The sequence below is a fragment of the Drosophila bipectinata genome, chromosome 2L, assembly GCF_030179905.1.
Source record: "Drosophila bipectinata strain 14024-0381.07 chromosome 2L, DbipHiC1v2, whole genome shotgun sequence".
Classification (NCBI taxonomy): domain Eukaryota; kingdom Metazoa; phylum Arthropoda; class Insecta; order Diptera; family Drosophilidae; genus Drosophila; species Drosophila bipectinata.
The window spans coordinates 13092382-13108185 of record NC_091736.1 but is presented as its reverse complement, the minus strand read 5'-3'; the positions used below and the strand labels follow the sequence as shown (position 1 = coordinate 13108185).

Below are 15804 nucleotides of genomic sequence, written 5' to 3'. Positions count from 1 at the left end.
ATAATTTTTAACTCCTAAAACTCACAATAATAATTATTTGGTTACAATTGGTAGCTGATTGTAAAGAAAGTGTGCCGTGCTATTCCCTTAAAGGGCAATTCCTTAATTCAAAATTTTAGTTCATACTGGGCCTCCATTACGGATACATCAAAATTTACTAAGCCTTAGAAAAACAACTTTTGGAAAATGTTCACTAAATTATGTAGACCAGTTCCTTCAATTAACTTTCGGACTGTAAAATGTTTCTGTAAGCCACGACAATTGAACAAATATTACAATATAGTAAGTACTCTTCAATTACAAATTGGGTTTTTTTATCGCAGAGGTAAAATTTTGGGTCTGGTGTAGATTAATAAGTTTCTAAATAGTCCAGTCTGTAACTTCCTAAGAGAGATCTTTCTATAAATTGGAGGGGCAGTAGGGAACTGAAGGCAAACAATTCACCCAGCCTCTTTCAAACAGATCGCTAGAGCAAACTGCAGTGCATCGTCATCATTTCTCTGTGACAAGAATGTGATCTTCGTGGCTGGTCTGGGAGACATTGGGCTGGACACCAGCAAGGAGTTGCTTAAGCGCGACCTGAAGAACCTGGTTATCCTGGATCGCATCGACAAGCCGGAACTCGTTTGCGAGCTGAAGGAGCTCAATCCCAAGACGAAAGTCACCTTCATGCCCTACGATGTGACCGTGCCGATTGCCGAGTCCAAGAAGTTGTTGAAGAAAATCTTTGACAAGCTGAAGTGCGTGGACATCCTGATCAACGGAGCTGGTATTCTGGATGACCACAAGATTGAAGCCACCATCGCTGTCAACTACACGGGTCTGGTGAACACCACCACCGCCATTATGGATTTCTGGGACATTCGCAAGGGCGGACCAGGCGGAATTATCTGCAACATTGGCTCCGTGACTGGCTTTAATCCTATTACTCAAGTGCCCGTTTACTCTGGTTCCAAAGCTGCTGTGGTCAACTTCACCAGCTCCTTGGCCGTATGTTTTATATTTTAATGACTTGTGAAATGAAAAAACTAATTTTCCCTTTTTAATAGAAACTGGCTCATATAACCGGAGTGACCGCCTACACTGTGAACCCCGGCATCACCCGCACCTCCCTGGTTGCAAAGTTCAACTCCTGGCTGGATGTCGAGCCCGATGTGGCCGAGTTGCTGCTAGAGCACCCCACCCAGTCGACCAAGGAATGCGCCACCAGCTTTGTCAAGGCCATCGAGAAGAACAAAAACGGCGGTCTCTGGTTCCTAGACCAGGGCATCCTGGAGGACATCAAGTGGGACAAGCACTGGGACCCGTGCATCTAAGGAGAATACTCGCATGCCACTAGTATTAGTTATAAACCTATATATGTACACGCATAACAATGGTGGTTGTGCCTTATTGCAAATCAAATCACTTTTCAATCTGATACGGTAATAAAACTGTAGAAGATTCAAACTTTTACACAAATTGAGACACAAACGACAAGCGTTGCACCTTATTAAAACGGAACACACAGGGGCAAAGATGAAAAATTTATGGGTGAAAGCTACTAAGAGCGTTCAGTTTATTATTATGCTATTGAGGCTTAAGTTGTTTCATTCTCGCCCTGGTTTTGTTGCTACAATTGGCTTTGTTTGTTTGGGCTGAATTGCAAAAATCTAATAAATATTTTGTGTCAGGATTTTAATGCAGAATGCTTGGCGAATCGATCCAGAAATCGTTTGAGGTACTCCGCTTGAGAATCGGATCAGGATTGGGGAAGATATAGCCATCACTGTGGACCCTATAGGGGAAAACCCCATTTTCAAGGGGTCCCACCACGAAAAATATACAAAAAATCTACAAGATATGTTGTCTCAGGGTTTTTATTCAGAATGGTGGAGAATCCATCCAGAAATCGTTTAAGGTACTCCGCTTGAGAATCGGATGAGAATTGGAAAAGATATAGCCATCACTGTGGGCCATATAGGAAAAACACCATTTTCAGGGTCTCCCCACGAAAAATGGTCAAAAAATGTAAAAAATATTTTATCTCAGGATTTTGATGCAGAATGGTGGCGAATCGATCCAGAAATCGTTTAAGGTACTTCGCTTGAGAATCGGATGAGAATTGGGAAAGATATAGCCATCACGGTGGACCCTATAGGGGAAAACCCCATTTTCAAGGGGTCCCACCACGAAAAATGGACAAAAAATCTAAAAAATATTTTGTGTCAGGATTTTAATGCAGAATGGGGGCGAACCGATCCAGAAATCGTTTAAGGTACTTCGCTTGAGAATCGGATGAGAATTGGGAAAGATATAGCCATCACGGTGGACCCTATAGGGGAAAACCCCATTTTCAAGGGGTCCCACCACGAAAAATGGACAAAAAATCTAAAAAATATTTTGTCTCAGGATTTTGATGCAGAATAGTGGCGAATCGATCTAGAAATCGTTTAATGTACTCCGCTTGAGAATCGGATGAGAATTGGGAAAGATATAGCCATCTCTGTGGGCCATATAGGGGACTATATCCTTTTATACATAAATATGAAGACTAATTCAATTTTAAGAAAAGTATGCCATGACATTTTTTGGAAATATCTGTCGTTTCCTTAATTTCAAAATTTTAGTTCATACTGGGCCTCCATTACAGATACATCAAAATTTACTAAGCCTTAGAAAAACCTCTTTTGGGAAAATGTTCACTAAATTATGTAGACCAGTTGCTTCTATTAGCTTTCGGACTGTGAAATGTTTCTGTAAGCCACGACAATTGAACAAATATTACAATATAGTAAGTACTCTTCAATTACAAATTGGGTTTTTTTATCGCAGATCTTCAAGTTCTGCAGACATCTCTAGAGATTAAACTTTCTTTTGTTGTTTTTATTCGCTGGTTTTGGTAGTCATTTTAGGGCTGGTGTAAATTAATAAGTTTGTAAATAGTCCAATTGTTAGAGAAATAAAAGAGTGAATTCATCAAATAAGAGATCTTTCTATAAACTGGAGGGGCAGTAGAAAACTGGAGACAGACAATTAACCTAGCCTCTTTAAAACAGATCGCTAGAGCAAACTGCAGTGCATCGTCATCATTTCTCTGCGACAAGAATGTGATCTTCGTGGCTGGTCTGGGAGACATTGGGCTGGACACCAGCAAGGAGCTCCTCAAGCGCGACCTGAAGAACCTGGTGATCCTGGATCGAATCGACAAGCCGGAACTCGTTTGCGAGCTGAAGGAGCTCAATCCTAAGACAAAAGTCACCTTCATGCCCTACGATGTGACCGTGCCGATTGCCGAGTCCAAGAAGTTGCTGAAGAAAATCTTTGACAAGCTGAAGTGTGTGGACATTCTGATCAACGGAGCTGGTATCCTAGATGACCACAAGATCGAGGCCACCATCGCTGTCAACTACACGGGTCTGGTGAACACCACCACCGCCATCATGGATTTCTGGGACATTCGCAAGGGCGGACCAGGCGGAATTCTCTGCAACATTGGATCCGTGACTGGCTTTAATGCCATCACACAGGTGCCCGTTTACTCTGGTTCTAAGGCTGCCGTTGTAAACTTCACCAGATCCCTGGCTGTAGGTTCTATTATAGATTATCCTGTGAAATGAGTAAGCTTATTTTCCCTTTTTAATAGAAACTGGCTCACATCACCGGAGTGACCGCCTACACTGTGAACCCCGGCATTACCCGCACCTCCCTGGTTGCAAAGTTCAACTCCTGGCTGGATGTCGAGCCCGATGTGGCCGAGTTGCTGCTGGAGCACCCCACCCAGTCCACCAAGGAATGCGCCGCGAGCTTCGTCAAGGCCATTGAGAAGAACAAAAACGGCGGTCTCTGGTTCCTCGACCAGGGCACCCTGGAAAACATCAAGTGGAGAAAGTACTGGGACCCTTGCATTTAAAAGGAATTCTCTCACTCCTCTAGCATTCATATTCGATACACATACATGGATAGCCGGAAGGCTGATTTGATTTGCAATAAGGCACACTCACATTTCCTCCTAACACTTCTGTAATAAATCTGTAGAAAACAAAATATTTTACAAAATTGAGAAACGACAAACGATAAGCTTTGTACTTCATTTAAATGGAAAATAGATAAAAGGGCAAGATAGGAGTGTCAGTGGGGCCACTTTAATCCACTTTAATTCGTGAAGCTGATCTTTGACTCGATAATCAAATGGTTTAAGGTTTTCCACTATAGAAGTTATATTTTACTTTCAATGGTTATCCCCACTTTTTACTCATTTTTTCTTTAAAATGGGAGTAATTCAAATGAAAAACTCCCTAACATAAACAAAACCCCCTTAAACGTTGGTTAATGAACAAAAAATTAGCAATCGATTTCGAAGAATAAAGAAAAGATCGTTTAGACAGATAATCAGGCACTTATGGCCCATAATTTAGTCTTCGCCTTAACCGAAAACAAACCTTGGTCAGAAGTCTGCACATTCTTTTCTCATAATTGGCCGAACGTCTTCATTAAATACATTGAAATATGAGCATGTTGGTAATTTCATTTGGCCGGCAGTCTGAGATCTTCCGACCAAGCAAACCATATCAATGCCTTTGACTGAAATTAACTTAGACAGAGGGTGGTGGATCGAGGATTCTGGATTGTGGATTCGTTATTGGAAGTGAGCCTCCACCCCAGGTAATATTTATGCCCAGCATAGGACCATAAAACGCGCCGAGAGAGCCAAGTTATGTGCGCGCAAATATAATAAAATTATTAAAACGGGCACCAGGAATTGTAAGGGGATACGCAGAGGGACCGCGATAAGCTGTCCATGGGAGAAAGAAGGATCCTGAGAGCTCTACGGAGTGCCATAATTTTATTAACACCCGAACAAGTCGCATCGCAGATCTGAAGACGAACCAAACGAGACGCAAGTTGTCCCATAAAATATGTGATTACAAAATATATATTTAGACGCGACCTGTTCCAACCAGCCGTCGCATTTAGGTTTATTATGATGATACAAATTTGCGACGAGCGAATGTCTGGAGCAGAGACCGACTGGGACTGGGCCTGGGACTGGGACTGGGAAAGGGACTGAAACTCTGAGTGGCTGAGTGGGCATCAATTCGGTCAGTCGAACAGGTTGGTCGCTTTTCGGCTGCTTCGCGGCGTTTATCTTGATTATTGAGCTGTTGCGAAAAGCGAAAGGAGGTGGACCAGCAGCAGCCTCTGAACCCGCAGCTGCAGATCTCTGGATACCCGGCAGCTTAGCTTCATATCCACCGCGCACTCTGACAGAAACGGAGCTGGAAGGAACTGACTGACTGACTAACTGACTGACTCATGAAGCAGGTTCAAGGTTACTGTGCTAACTGCGACGACGGGCATCATGGGGTATGCCTTTAATTGGTCGACTTGTCGGCCCATCTCGCAGACCAAAGGCCCAGGCCCAGTCCGGCCAAAGTGGCCCAGGCGACGCTCCGTCGATTAGACTTTGCAGTTCGGGGCAGGGACTATGTCAGCAATGGAATTTATAATGCTTATGATATTACACATACCGGGGCGGTTGCCCAGAAAGACACTGGTACTTTACGCACTGAATGGGGGTTCATTATTTTCATGATGGCGCATTGCGGGATCCTGTGAGGTATGGAGACCTTCTTTAGGTTTCCGCCAATGATAGGCTAACTAAGGTATTGGAACAAGACAAGGTACAACCGGCTCAAACCTGAACTAAAGGAATATTTCTGCCAGAATTTCCAAATTTTGAATGTTAATATTAGCTAAGTATTGCTTAAATAGGCCTTCATGTAAGACTCTTTTGCAACCTTTACAGGTCATCATTTATTCGATTCGGTTAGGGCTCCGGCTATCCTTGGGGTATCCATAAAAACTTCCCCACTTGCTGCTTTATTATCTGGAGCTCTTTGTTTCGCTTTTGTTGCCTGCCCTTGATGTGTTTTGCACCATTTAATATTTATTGTGGCTTTTACTATGCGCTTTCAAGTTCAAGATCAAATCGGAGAACTACGGGGTCCATCCAGGCCGAACAAAAAATGAAAAAAAAGGCGCGTAAGGTGCTAAGTGTAATTAAGTTGATAAAAACAGTGTTCGCAGATACATGGGCAAGTGACTTGATGCCGCTGCAGATTCAGAGAGCCCTGTAATTATAGTTTCTCGAAGATGAGGGACTCTCGCACCAAGACGATGTAAACGGGGTGGAATAAGAAGTCCATGGGTTAGATCTGAAGTTTTTACGGGAAAGATTTTTGGAATTGTCTCTAGTGGCGACTTCTTTTTTCAATTCTATAATTAACAGCATTTGATTAATTATTGCCTCAATTAAGCGCACTCAGAACAGCCCACTCAATCATGGTCTAGCTTCCTGCAAATAACTCTCGAATACCTCGATCCTTCCCCCTTTACTGCTTCTCTGGCCAGTCTCCGCCTCAGACGTAATAAATAATCAAATTGCAAGTTGATTTAGCTGGCCGGCTCTGCCTTTTGGGCGAACGAAAGCGAAAATTGCCTTTGGATTGGATTGGGGGCTCCCCACCTGCCCTGGAGCCCCCTCACACGATGACTTTGAAAAATTTCTAACTGGCCGTACCCCCGATCGCCGGACGAAGCTAAACAAAAAAAAAAAACCTTACCAGACCGGACCCGAGCATGTTGCATAAATTTTGCTTGCAAGTCGTTACACTTATGAATATTGATTGGTTATTGGTGATGATGGTGACGGTGGTGGTGGTGTGGTGGTGGTGTGGTGGTGGTGTGGTGGCGGTGGAGCTTCTGCTGCAACTTCTCCAGCCGCTCCCGAACCTCGTAAACCGCACAGCCAGCATCGTTAGCTGCCGAGACGCCTCCTTGCGTTCTGAGCCAACTTCTTCTCCTCCTGTCTGTCCTGCGCTGTCATTTTGCATTTGTACAGAAGTTGTCCAGAGACTCCTCGGAGTGCAGGCTGGGAGGAGGAGCGTTTGTTGCGGCTCATAATGGGGTTCCGCAATAGAAAGATAATGAATTCAGGGAACAACTAATGGAACTCTCTCCCATAGTTGCCATACATAGTTGCAAAGGGTTGTAATTAAGAATTGATATAGTATGAAGGTTACACACGATAAGGACCCTAAGGAGACAGTTCCAGTGCAACTCTCAGTTTCAGAACACTGTGAAAAAAAGGCTACCAGTCATATATGAAAATTCAACATTTAAAGAACACCGATTTCTATGCCATTTTGTCCAGTGCATTCAATTAATGTCCTAGTAGCTACTTTGTTGCAATCATAAGTAGTTCTGCGCTCGTCGTCTATAATTTGTCATTGTAATACAATCTTGCACTTAATTCTTGGGCAACTTTAAATTCTGCAGCAGCTTGTTCGCTGTAATGGGCCCTAGGTTGATGCTTTGATTGTTAGCCTGGGACTGTCTGGGGATTTCAGTTTTTGGGGCGTTTAATCGCCAGTTACTGGAAGAAGAGCTGCTGTATTTCGTCACCTTTTCCGCAAGACTGTTGAAATTTCTAAGCCCATCCACAGACCCGAGCCTTTCCACACCACTTCCCGAGATTTATTTGCACTGTAATTATTTACTTTGCCGTGAAACTTTGCCCATTACAAGCCCCAGTACAGCCATATGCCCACATGGATGCAGATGGAGACCTGGAGAGGCTATTGAAGTCGTGTCCAGAGGGGCCTATCATGTAGCGCTGACTTGGAAAATATTTCAACTGGCCCCGGCCTGACATTGGCCTGCCGACGGCTATTAGGTGTAGACAGTTTATAATCTTTGTCGTTGTGCATTTTAAGAGCTCTGACTTTTTCCCCATTCCCTAACACCCATTCAGAAAAAAGCTGGCAGCCCCTTTCCAGCGCCCAATGAATTGCCTCATTTGCCGCACAATTTTACTTATTGATGGAATGTAATTAGTCTGTGTCAGCACCCAGCTCTAGCTGTATGGAGCAAGTGAGCGAAATGCCCTAGAGTCCTACTTGGTAACCATCTCCCAGACACTCGAGACCCATTACGCGGAAACACTTTGCCTTGAAAATCGAAAAAGGTGGCAAATGGAAAACAGTTTTTTGGGAGAAGCGGTATCCTTTTTAAATAAAAAGAATTATGTGGTTTGAATATTCCATTGCATTGGCTAACTTGATATGTATAACAAACTATTATAAAATAACCATTAATGTTCGGATTTCTGCCTTGAAGGGCACTTCAGTATTTTTAAAGTTTTCCCACCTCTCGGATCCGTGAAGTACCCATTTAATTTCGCTTTCCATTTCGCAAGCTCAACAGTTCGAACTGGTTCACGTACTTAACTGGCGATTTATCAACAGAATAATGCCATTTGATGTGGATCCTGAGCCTTGCATTTGCAACCAGGGCGGGAGTTGGGGCTGGGAGAAGGGCCCGGACCCAGTGCGACTGACTCCCCAGCCCGTCGGGGCATCGGCGATGGCACAACAACGGATCTGAGCGCAGACACACTATAATTTAAGCGTGAATATCATTTTTCCATGAACAAGTATCCTGCAGCAATGTATGTGAGAACATTCACAGTAACTGCAATTACCGACCCAACAGCCGATCCTCCATGGAGCTTGGTCGTATACACAAATATGTATTTGTGTGTATCTGTGTCTGTTTGCAGGTCTGCTGGGATCTAAAGAAAATTTATGAAGCCTACCATTATACGATCTTAAGTAGTGGTGGGGATTCTTTCTCAGTGCTCGGCCCTCCTGCGCCGGTGTATGTGAGTTTGTGCGCGAATTCAAGGTTAATTTCGTGGCAGCGGCTTTAACTAGCTGCACGCACTGCCCCCCGCCTCGGAAGGGCTCTGCTCTGGATATCCCTGCAATCCTTCAACTACTACTCTGTCTCTGTCCGTCGGTCTGTCCGTGGGGTTGATAATTTTGATTGCTGCAAGCCATAAATGATCATAAAAATTATAGCAGCCGATTCGAGCTCAATCGAGCCCAGGCCCAGACAAGGAGAAGGGAAGACTGAGCCGAATTCACGAAAAATGGTGTAAAAAGATATCTTAACTTTCAAGTTTTGCATTGTATTTTAAAAGGTTTTTAATAAATTAGTTAACAAATTAGTTAACAGTTTATTAATTAACAAATCAAGTATGTTTACTTTTAGAACTAAAAGCTTTTTCTTGATCGGGTTTGTGTTTTGGCTAATTTTTCCTATTTTCTTAAGAATATAATAATATGAATAAAATAATTAAAAAATAATATATTTTTGAGCTTACCACGGTTGGTGATCTCGTTGCCCGCATTCCGATTGTTCTCATCCTGTCCACCAATACAACTGGTCGTAGTGGCAGCCTTGGACTTTCTTGGCACCTCCTCGTCCTCGTCTTCCTCCTCGTCCACATCTTCTCCCGTCTCGACGCCGTCGTCCTCTTCGTCATCGTTCAGAGGCGTCTGGCTGGTGGTTAGCGCCGATCCACCAGTCTTTGTGGAACTGGGACTCAGATCCAAGGTGCTGAGCAGATTTCCAGCCGACTGGGAGGACGTGAGCGTGTCCTTGTGGTAAGAGCTGTGCCGGTTGACCAGCTTGGTGGCCAGGGACAAGTCGCTGCTGCCCGTGCTCTGGCGAAGACTGCCCACCACCTGACCGCCCGGCAGGGTGGCACTCCGCTTATGGCGACCCTTTGACTTGGGAAAGGCGGCCAGGATGTTCAGCCACCACTGCGACTCTTCGGAGCTTGTGCCCTTGACAAAGGTCACCCGCTCGGGAGAGGTTATGGCGATGGAATGGGGATGACCGGTAACCTCCACGGCCCCAGTCACCTCCAGAACTTTGGTCATATCGATACAGGCCTGTGGTATGGTATCGGGCTGTAAAGGGGGAACATAAATATTACATTTTTATTTAAATAATTTAATTATTATTTATTCTTAAGAATAGGCTGGCTGGTTTTAAGTGGCAAGCAAATACAAGCTAACTAATCCCATTTCAAATAAAATAAATCAAACTGGTGTTATAACAGAGGTGTTTATTTGTACACTCTAGCTAAATAAATCAATTATACTGGCTAGAGTAAATAAATCAATTAAAAGCTCGCTAATTTTTAGGAAAAATCTAAAATAAAAAGCTCGGCGTGTGGCATGATTTTTAATTTTTCGGACAACCGATAAGCTATGGTTGATATAAAATTTAATTAGATTTCAAGAGCAAGGCCATAATGCGCATTTTTATGTTCGTTTTATTATTGTTTGTTATCTACGCAGAATTTCTGAGGAGGCAAACAAACAAAAATAAACAAGCCGGAACATTTTTTATGCGACAGCCGTATACAAATACATTTAAGAACTTTAGAATAAAAAAAACACTTACATAATCATCAACCGAATACGTCAGCTCGCCATCGTCATAGAGAACAAACCATCGTCTTTGCCAGCGCTAAAAAAAAGGAAAACATAAATTTTAGAAAATAGTTCTAAAAATATCATAAAATATTGGTGGTGTCTTATAAGTAAATATCAAGCCGATCATCTGGTTTGCAAAACTGCAATGGAAAGGTAGGGAGACAGATATTGTAAGTAATGTTCAACGCCCCCGAAGGAAATCATAATTCCTTTATAATTCGTTCTTTCATATATTTTCTGGCGTTGTCATTCCCATGAAAGGCAACCCAGCACCAACGCCTTCGCTTTTGCATTGGCACTGATTCTGAATCTAAATCTGATGCTGATTCTGATTCTGAATCTGGATCTGATTCTGATTGTTATTGTTGGTTGCCAGAGAATCATAACAAACGTGCAACAGGCTGCCGCAACGCCGCAACGGTGTAGGACTCAACATGTGTCTGATATTTATGCAAATTGCTAAAAGTCAAAGCAAATTAAGCTCAACCTTCAGCGAAGATGACGTTGAAATCTGTTGCACCATAGCACCAGGCAGCGTTGCAAGATGCTTGCTAGTTGCAGGCCAACAATGGTCTGGTGGGTGGGTTGTGCTGTTGTGGGGGGAAGGTGGTGGACTCTGCCAGTATGTGTAAAGTGGTAAGGTGTGTCGAGCGTTTTATTTATAAGGCCCAGAAGAAAAGAGCTCGCTCACGAATAAGTAATCAAGGCTCAGTACCATTTTTCACTTTACGCTCTAGTTCTTTATTTATTTTTCGTACTTCCTTGCCTCTGAATTCATAAATATTGTATTGTATCTTTTGGACTTTATATCTGAAGCTGCAGAGTGAAGAATACTTTCTAAAATATTACTTGAATCTTGGATTATTAAGCACTATAAGAAATATTCCAATAATTAAAGAAATCCATTGGAAAAAGTTGAAGAAACTAAAGTAACCTGATCGACTTCGCAAAGAACCTCCGTTCTCAATTACGTCTAACCAGGTTGCTTCAGTTACGCCATTTTAAAGACTGTCTTGAGTCAAATGGGTCAAACATTGGAATAACAAATTAGATTATGTTTGCATCGAGATGCAATAGAAATCCGCCCCAAATATGCATGTAGAACACATCTACGGGTATACTAGGGCCCTCGAAGCCCCCTGACAGCCCTCCGTGGCCCCATGATTTCCGTATCCAGCCTTCGGCCTACTAAAAATGGTAAGCCGCTTAGACGGCGTCGTTTAGAAGCCCCAGTTTCGATTCAATAGACAGACACTCTCAGCGGGAAGACAATGCCACTGTCTTAATTAGCCCGCCGAACGACATCTCAATGCCTGCCTCATGTGTACGAGTATGTGCGAGTACTTATGGGCGGGAGTGTACGAGTGTGAGACCCAGTGCCAGTGTAAATCGGTTTTGACAGGTACGCTGTTGGCGTCATTACCCCCGGAGAGGTTGAATGTCACCGGCGGCGTGCCTTGGGGGCCAAGCTGATAGGGCGCGCACAGCCCACTGTACAGTGTACACCGGAAAATAAAATTATATTAATAGAAATAAGAGTATATTATATGTTAGAAATATTCAAAGATTAAAAATAAAGTTATTCTGTTCAAAATTTACTTTATATAGTTTTCTCTCGGTGTATGGAGTAGTGGAAAAATAAACAAGCGACGGGTTGCCTGGCCCCCAAATAATACGAAGATGTTAGGCACGTCTGCTGATAAGAAATATATAGCCCAGTCTTGACCAGACCCGGGGACCATATCAGAAAGTCGTCTGGGGAAAAAAACAGTCATACGATGTTTATATCGCTACACGAGGCGTTGCCAGGTTGGTGGGGCAACTAGTTTGATTAATGGGTCAATAGGAACGCCAATTATCGATTGCGGTAAAAATTCGATGAGGGAATCACCAGCAATGATAGAACTTCTAAAAACATGCATTTTCAAAGCGTCAGTGCATGATTAGTGATAACATAGGATTGGCCCCTTAAGCTTATTAAAAAATTTTAATAGATAATAAATTATATAGCCCATTTGGTATAAATAGATTAAGTAAAAATTTAAAGCAACGACTGGAAAGAATAATCCAGAAATCCCTGTTTTCCCCAGAGGTGAAAAGCAATATTAATAGAGATAATTTATATATAGGCCCTAACCCACATATAGACCGAGATCTAAGCGTGGGTATACTATATGCCACATCAAGAAACAGGTTCAAGTTTTTTATATGCAAATTGAAAGCTCATTTCTTCCGCATACTTATCTCTCTCGCACTCATCACACGTGCCATCGCAAACGGCAGCCCCTCCCGCAATAAACTTAACCCTCTGAAATCTCTGAATATGGTCTGGAAGTTTGCTGGATCTAGTTTATAGATAAATATTTTATAAGATTGGATTGAGTTGATATACTTATGGTGGGATATGTTTTTATGATCTTTTAGAAGGCGTTTTTAAAGAAAAATTGAACTTTCCACTATTTCTTTTAAGGATAAGCATATTACATAATCGAAAGACTTCAACGCTTTTGAGTTAGGACACGAACTTGCTTATTATTTATAAAATTTTTATCTTTATCTTTATTTATAAAAATATAATTTTTTTAGAAAAACCATTTTATGGGTCCTTCAGATAAGTTATTTTTTATAATTTAATTTTAGATTACATTTTTAATTTCAGATTTTAATTTAAAAAAAATATATAAATTAGTCTCAGCAAAGGTTTAAGGCTTCAAATCGTACCACCTATTAAATTTATATTTGGCCAAATTTTTTGTTTATGATGGGTTAACACTTAACTGTAGCTATTCAACTGCACATGTACTGCGCTCTCTTTGCACAAGTGCCCACTTGAAACCGCTAGTCCAGCTCGGCCATAAAGTGGGCTTGGTCGCTGCCCCGGCCTGTGGACAAGCGAGCATGCTAATGAGCTGCGTTTTTGGGGGCGTGTTGGCTGCCAGCTTGCCTTTATAGATTGATTCAGGGCAGCTGTCCGTCCAGCCCCCACCAATTTTGAACTTCCCCCCACGTTGTATCTCCGTTACACATATGCAAATTAAGGCATAGTTCAATTGCGACCACAACAAGAAGAAAAACAAGCCGGGATAGTTCTAGACTGCTGCTCACACTATTTGACATTCACCCAAGGTTAAAGCTCATACTGTCTGCTCCCAGTTCGTGTACACTGAACCAAAAATATATTCAGTAAATGAAAAAAGTTGTATATTTTTTTCATTTTCCTACGTAGCAGATGTATAACTATATTTATTTTAAGAAAATTAGGTTCTCAATGTTAAAATTTATATTAAAAATTTGTTTTCAAAGATATGTAGCTCGTGTTGAAAAATTATTTACCAATAAATAATGTTTTGACAAAAAAATGGTGCTAATTGTTTTGAAAAATGGTAAATTTAAGTTTATTGAATACTTCTGAATATTGATTTTAGAATATTGAAGGCCAATATTTATTATTTTTATAAGTTTTTTTGAAAATTGAATTTTAAAACATGTGTTGAATATTATAATACAATTTTTTTTTAAATTTCTCGCCTTTTTTTTATTTTTCCAAAAAGTTTCTTATTAAAAATTGTTGAGTGTACTTTCAGCTACTCTTGCCTATCTCCCATTTGCCCCTCATTCATTTGCAGATCGTTTGTTTGAGTAATATTATTGCATTTTACATATTATTGCAGCTATTCTGTCGCCGTTGCAGTCGGCGTCAGCGACGGCGACGAGTGCAACTGAGCCGCCCACAGGCGGAAGAGTATTTAAGGCGAAGCCGAGGTCTAGGACTCCGATTATTGTCTCAGTGCAGTTGTCAGGTGCAGTTCAGCAGACCGGCTAACGAAAGTTGCATTTCTTCACTCAACTAATCAAGTAAGTAGCCGCTGACAGGCCGACCGATCAAATCAAGCCTCGCTGCTGATTTGCGGGAAAATTAGACGAATATTCTAATTTGGGGGCTGGTGCCGAATAATAAGTTTCTCAATAGCCGAGACCGATCTGTTAGTTAACTTCTAAAAATAGACTTCTTAACATTGTCCGTCCCTGTTAAAAGGGGCCTTGCCGGCGCTGGCTATCTCAAAACAAATAAAAACAAAAAAAACTATGCGCGTGTAGACTAGCAGTAATTTTCCAAACGAACCGAGGCGCGCGCAAAATCAGACGCCGTTAAACATAATTTACCCACATACTAACAAAATGCTAATCTAGAAAAAGCTTGCCGGCACCATATCCCAAACAAAAACAAACCGAAGAGTGCCGGAAAAAAACAAACAAGCCGAAAACCTGGCAGAGCCGTCGGCGCTAACGTATGGCAGCCAGATTATCACGTAACGACTGATAATGGTCGACGAAAGCTCCACGTAATCAAAGCTTCTGGGGGGACTTCTTCCTATAAATACGGGGCAGTAGCGAACTGGAGACCAACAATTAAACTAGCCCTCTTTCAAACAGATCGCTACAGCAATGCCACTCTCACTCACCAACAAGAACGTGATCTTCGTGGCTGGTCTGGGAGGCATCGGCCTGGACACCACCAAGGAGCTGCTCAAGCGCGACCTGAAGAACCTGGTCATCCTGGACCGCATCAACAACCCGGCTGTCATCACCGAACTGCAGAAGATTAATCCCAAGGTGACCGTCACCTTCATCCCATACGATGTGACCGTGCCCATTACCGAGACCAAGAAGTTGTTGAAGACCATCTTCGACAAGCTGAAGACCGTGGACATCCTGATCAACGGAGCTGGTATCCTGGATGACCACAAGATCGAGGCCACCATCGCTGTCAACTACACTGGTCTGGTGAACACCACCACCGCCATCCTGGACTTCTGGGACATTCGCAAGGGCGGACCAGGAGGCATCATCTGCAACATTGGCTCCGTGACTGGTTTCAATGCCATCTACCAGGTGCCCGTCTACTCTGGCACCAAGGCTGCCGTTGTCAACTTCACCAGCTCCCTGGCCGTAAGTTCTATTGTGGATTGTCCTGTGAAATGCCAATAATAATATCCCCATTTTAATAGAAACTGGCTCCCATCACCGGTGTGACCGCCTACACCGTGAACCCTGGCATCACTCGCACCACCCTGGTGCACAAGTTCAACTCCTGGCTGGATGTTGAGCCCAAGGTGGCCGAGAAGCTCTTGGAGCACCCCACCCAGACCACCCAGGAATGCGCCACGAACTTCGTCAAGGCCATCGAGCTGAACAAGAACGGCGGTCTCTGGTTCCTCGACAAAGGTACCCTGGAGGACATCGAGTGGAAAAAGTACTGGGACTCTGGCATCTAAGGAGGATACTCATACCCCACTAGCATTAGTTCATATTCGATATACACGCAAAGCAAGAAGTCTGATTTGATTTGATTTGCAATAAGGCGCACTCACATTTCCCTCTTATACGATAATAAAACTGTAGAAGATCCAAAATTATACAAAAATTGAGAAACAACAAACGATAAGCTCGGCACTTAATTAAAATGGAAAAT

General features: G+C 42.7%; 4 protein-coding genes across 7 annotated transcripts in view; 3 read left to right on the top strand and 1 right to left on the bottom strand.

Annotated features, from left to right (window-relative positions):
- The window catches only part of osp (myosin phosphatase Rho interacting protein outspread), a 77426-nt gene that overhangs the window by 4936 nt on the left and 56686 nt on the right, over nt 1–15804 (bottom strand). For all 4 annotated transcript variants that reach the window (XM_043211553.2, XM_017241507.3, XM_043211554.2 and 1 more), the window contains 2 exons: nt 10300–10365; nt 9209–9800 (listed from right to left, as the gene is read on the bottom strand). In XM_043211553.2, the coding sequence (XP_043067488.1) occupies nt 9209–9800; nt 10300–10365 (658 nt within the window). The remainder of the gene's footprint in view (nt 1–9208; nt 9801–10299; nt 10366–15804) is intronic.
- Nucleotides 115–1449, top strand: LOC108125372 (alcohol dehydrogenase-like). The gene is made up of 3 exons (XM_017241510.3): nt 115–282; nt 463–990; nt 1050–1449. Exons 1-3 carry the CDS (start codon nt 187–189, stop codon nt 1314–1316), a joined length of 891 nt encoding a protein of 296 aa, XP_017096999.2. The 5' UTR covers nt 115–186; the 3' UTR covers nt 1317–1449.
- Nucleotides 2603–4053, top strand: LOC108125371 (alcohol dehydrogenase-like). Its single transcript, XM_043211514.2, has 3 exons — nt 2603–2773; nt 3039–3566; nt 3626–4053. The coding sequence occupies exons 1-3, from the start codon at nt 2678–2680 to the stop codon at nt 3890–3892; spliced, it is 891 nt and encodes a 296-aa protein (XP_043067449.1). The 5' UTR covers nt 2603–2677; the 3' UTR covers nt 3893–4053.
- Nucleotides 14028–15771, top strand: Adh (Alcohol dehydrogenase). The gene is made up of 3 exons (XM_017241512.3): nt 14028–14186; nt 14766–15281; nt 15341–15771. Exons 2-3 carry the CDS (start codon nt 14778–14780, stop codon nt 15605–15607), a joined length of 771 nt encoding a protein of 256 aa, XP_017097001.1. The 5' UTR covers nt 14028–14186; nt 14766–14777; the 3' UTR covers nt 15608–15771.

Coding starts and splice junctions, on each gene's coding strand:
- Adh (XM_017241512.3), top strand. CDS start 14,778: ATGCCACTCTCACTCACCAACAAGAACGTGATCTTCGTGGCTGGTCTG. Junction 15,282..15,340: donor ACTTCACCAGCTCCCTGGCC/GTAAGTTCTATT, acceptor CCATTTTAATAG/AAACTGGCTCCCATCACCGG.
- LOC108125371 (XM_043211514.2), top strand. CDS start 2,678: ATGTTCACTAAATTATGTAGACCAGTTGCTTCTATTAGCTTTCGGACT. Junction 2,774..3,038: donor TGAACAAATATTACAATATA/GTAAGTACTCTT, acceptor TCTTTAAAACAG/ATCGCTAGAGCAAACTGCAG. Junction 3,567..3,625: donor ACTTCACCAGATCCCTGGCT/GTAGGTTCTATT, acceptor CCTTTTTAATAG/AAACTGGCTCACATCACCGG.
- LOC108125372 (XM_017241510.3), top strand. CDS start 187: ATGTTCACTAAATTATGTAGACCAGTTCCTTCAATTAACTTTCGGACT. Junction 283..462: donor TGAACAAATATTACAATATA/GTAAGTACTCTT, acceptor TCTTTCAAACAG/ATCGCTAGAGCAAACTGCAG. Junction 991..1,049: donor ACTTCACCAGCTCCTTGGCC/GTATGTTTTATA, acceptor CCTTTTTAATAG/AAACTGGCTCATATAACCGG.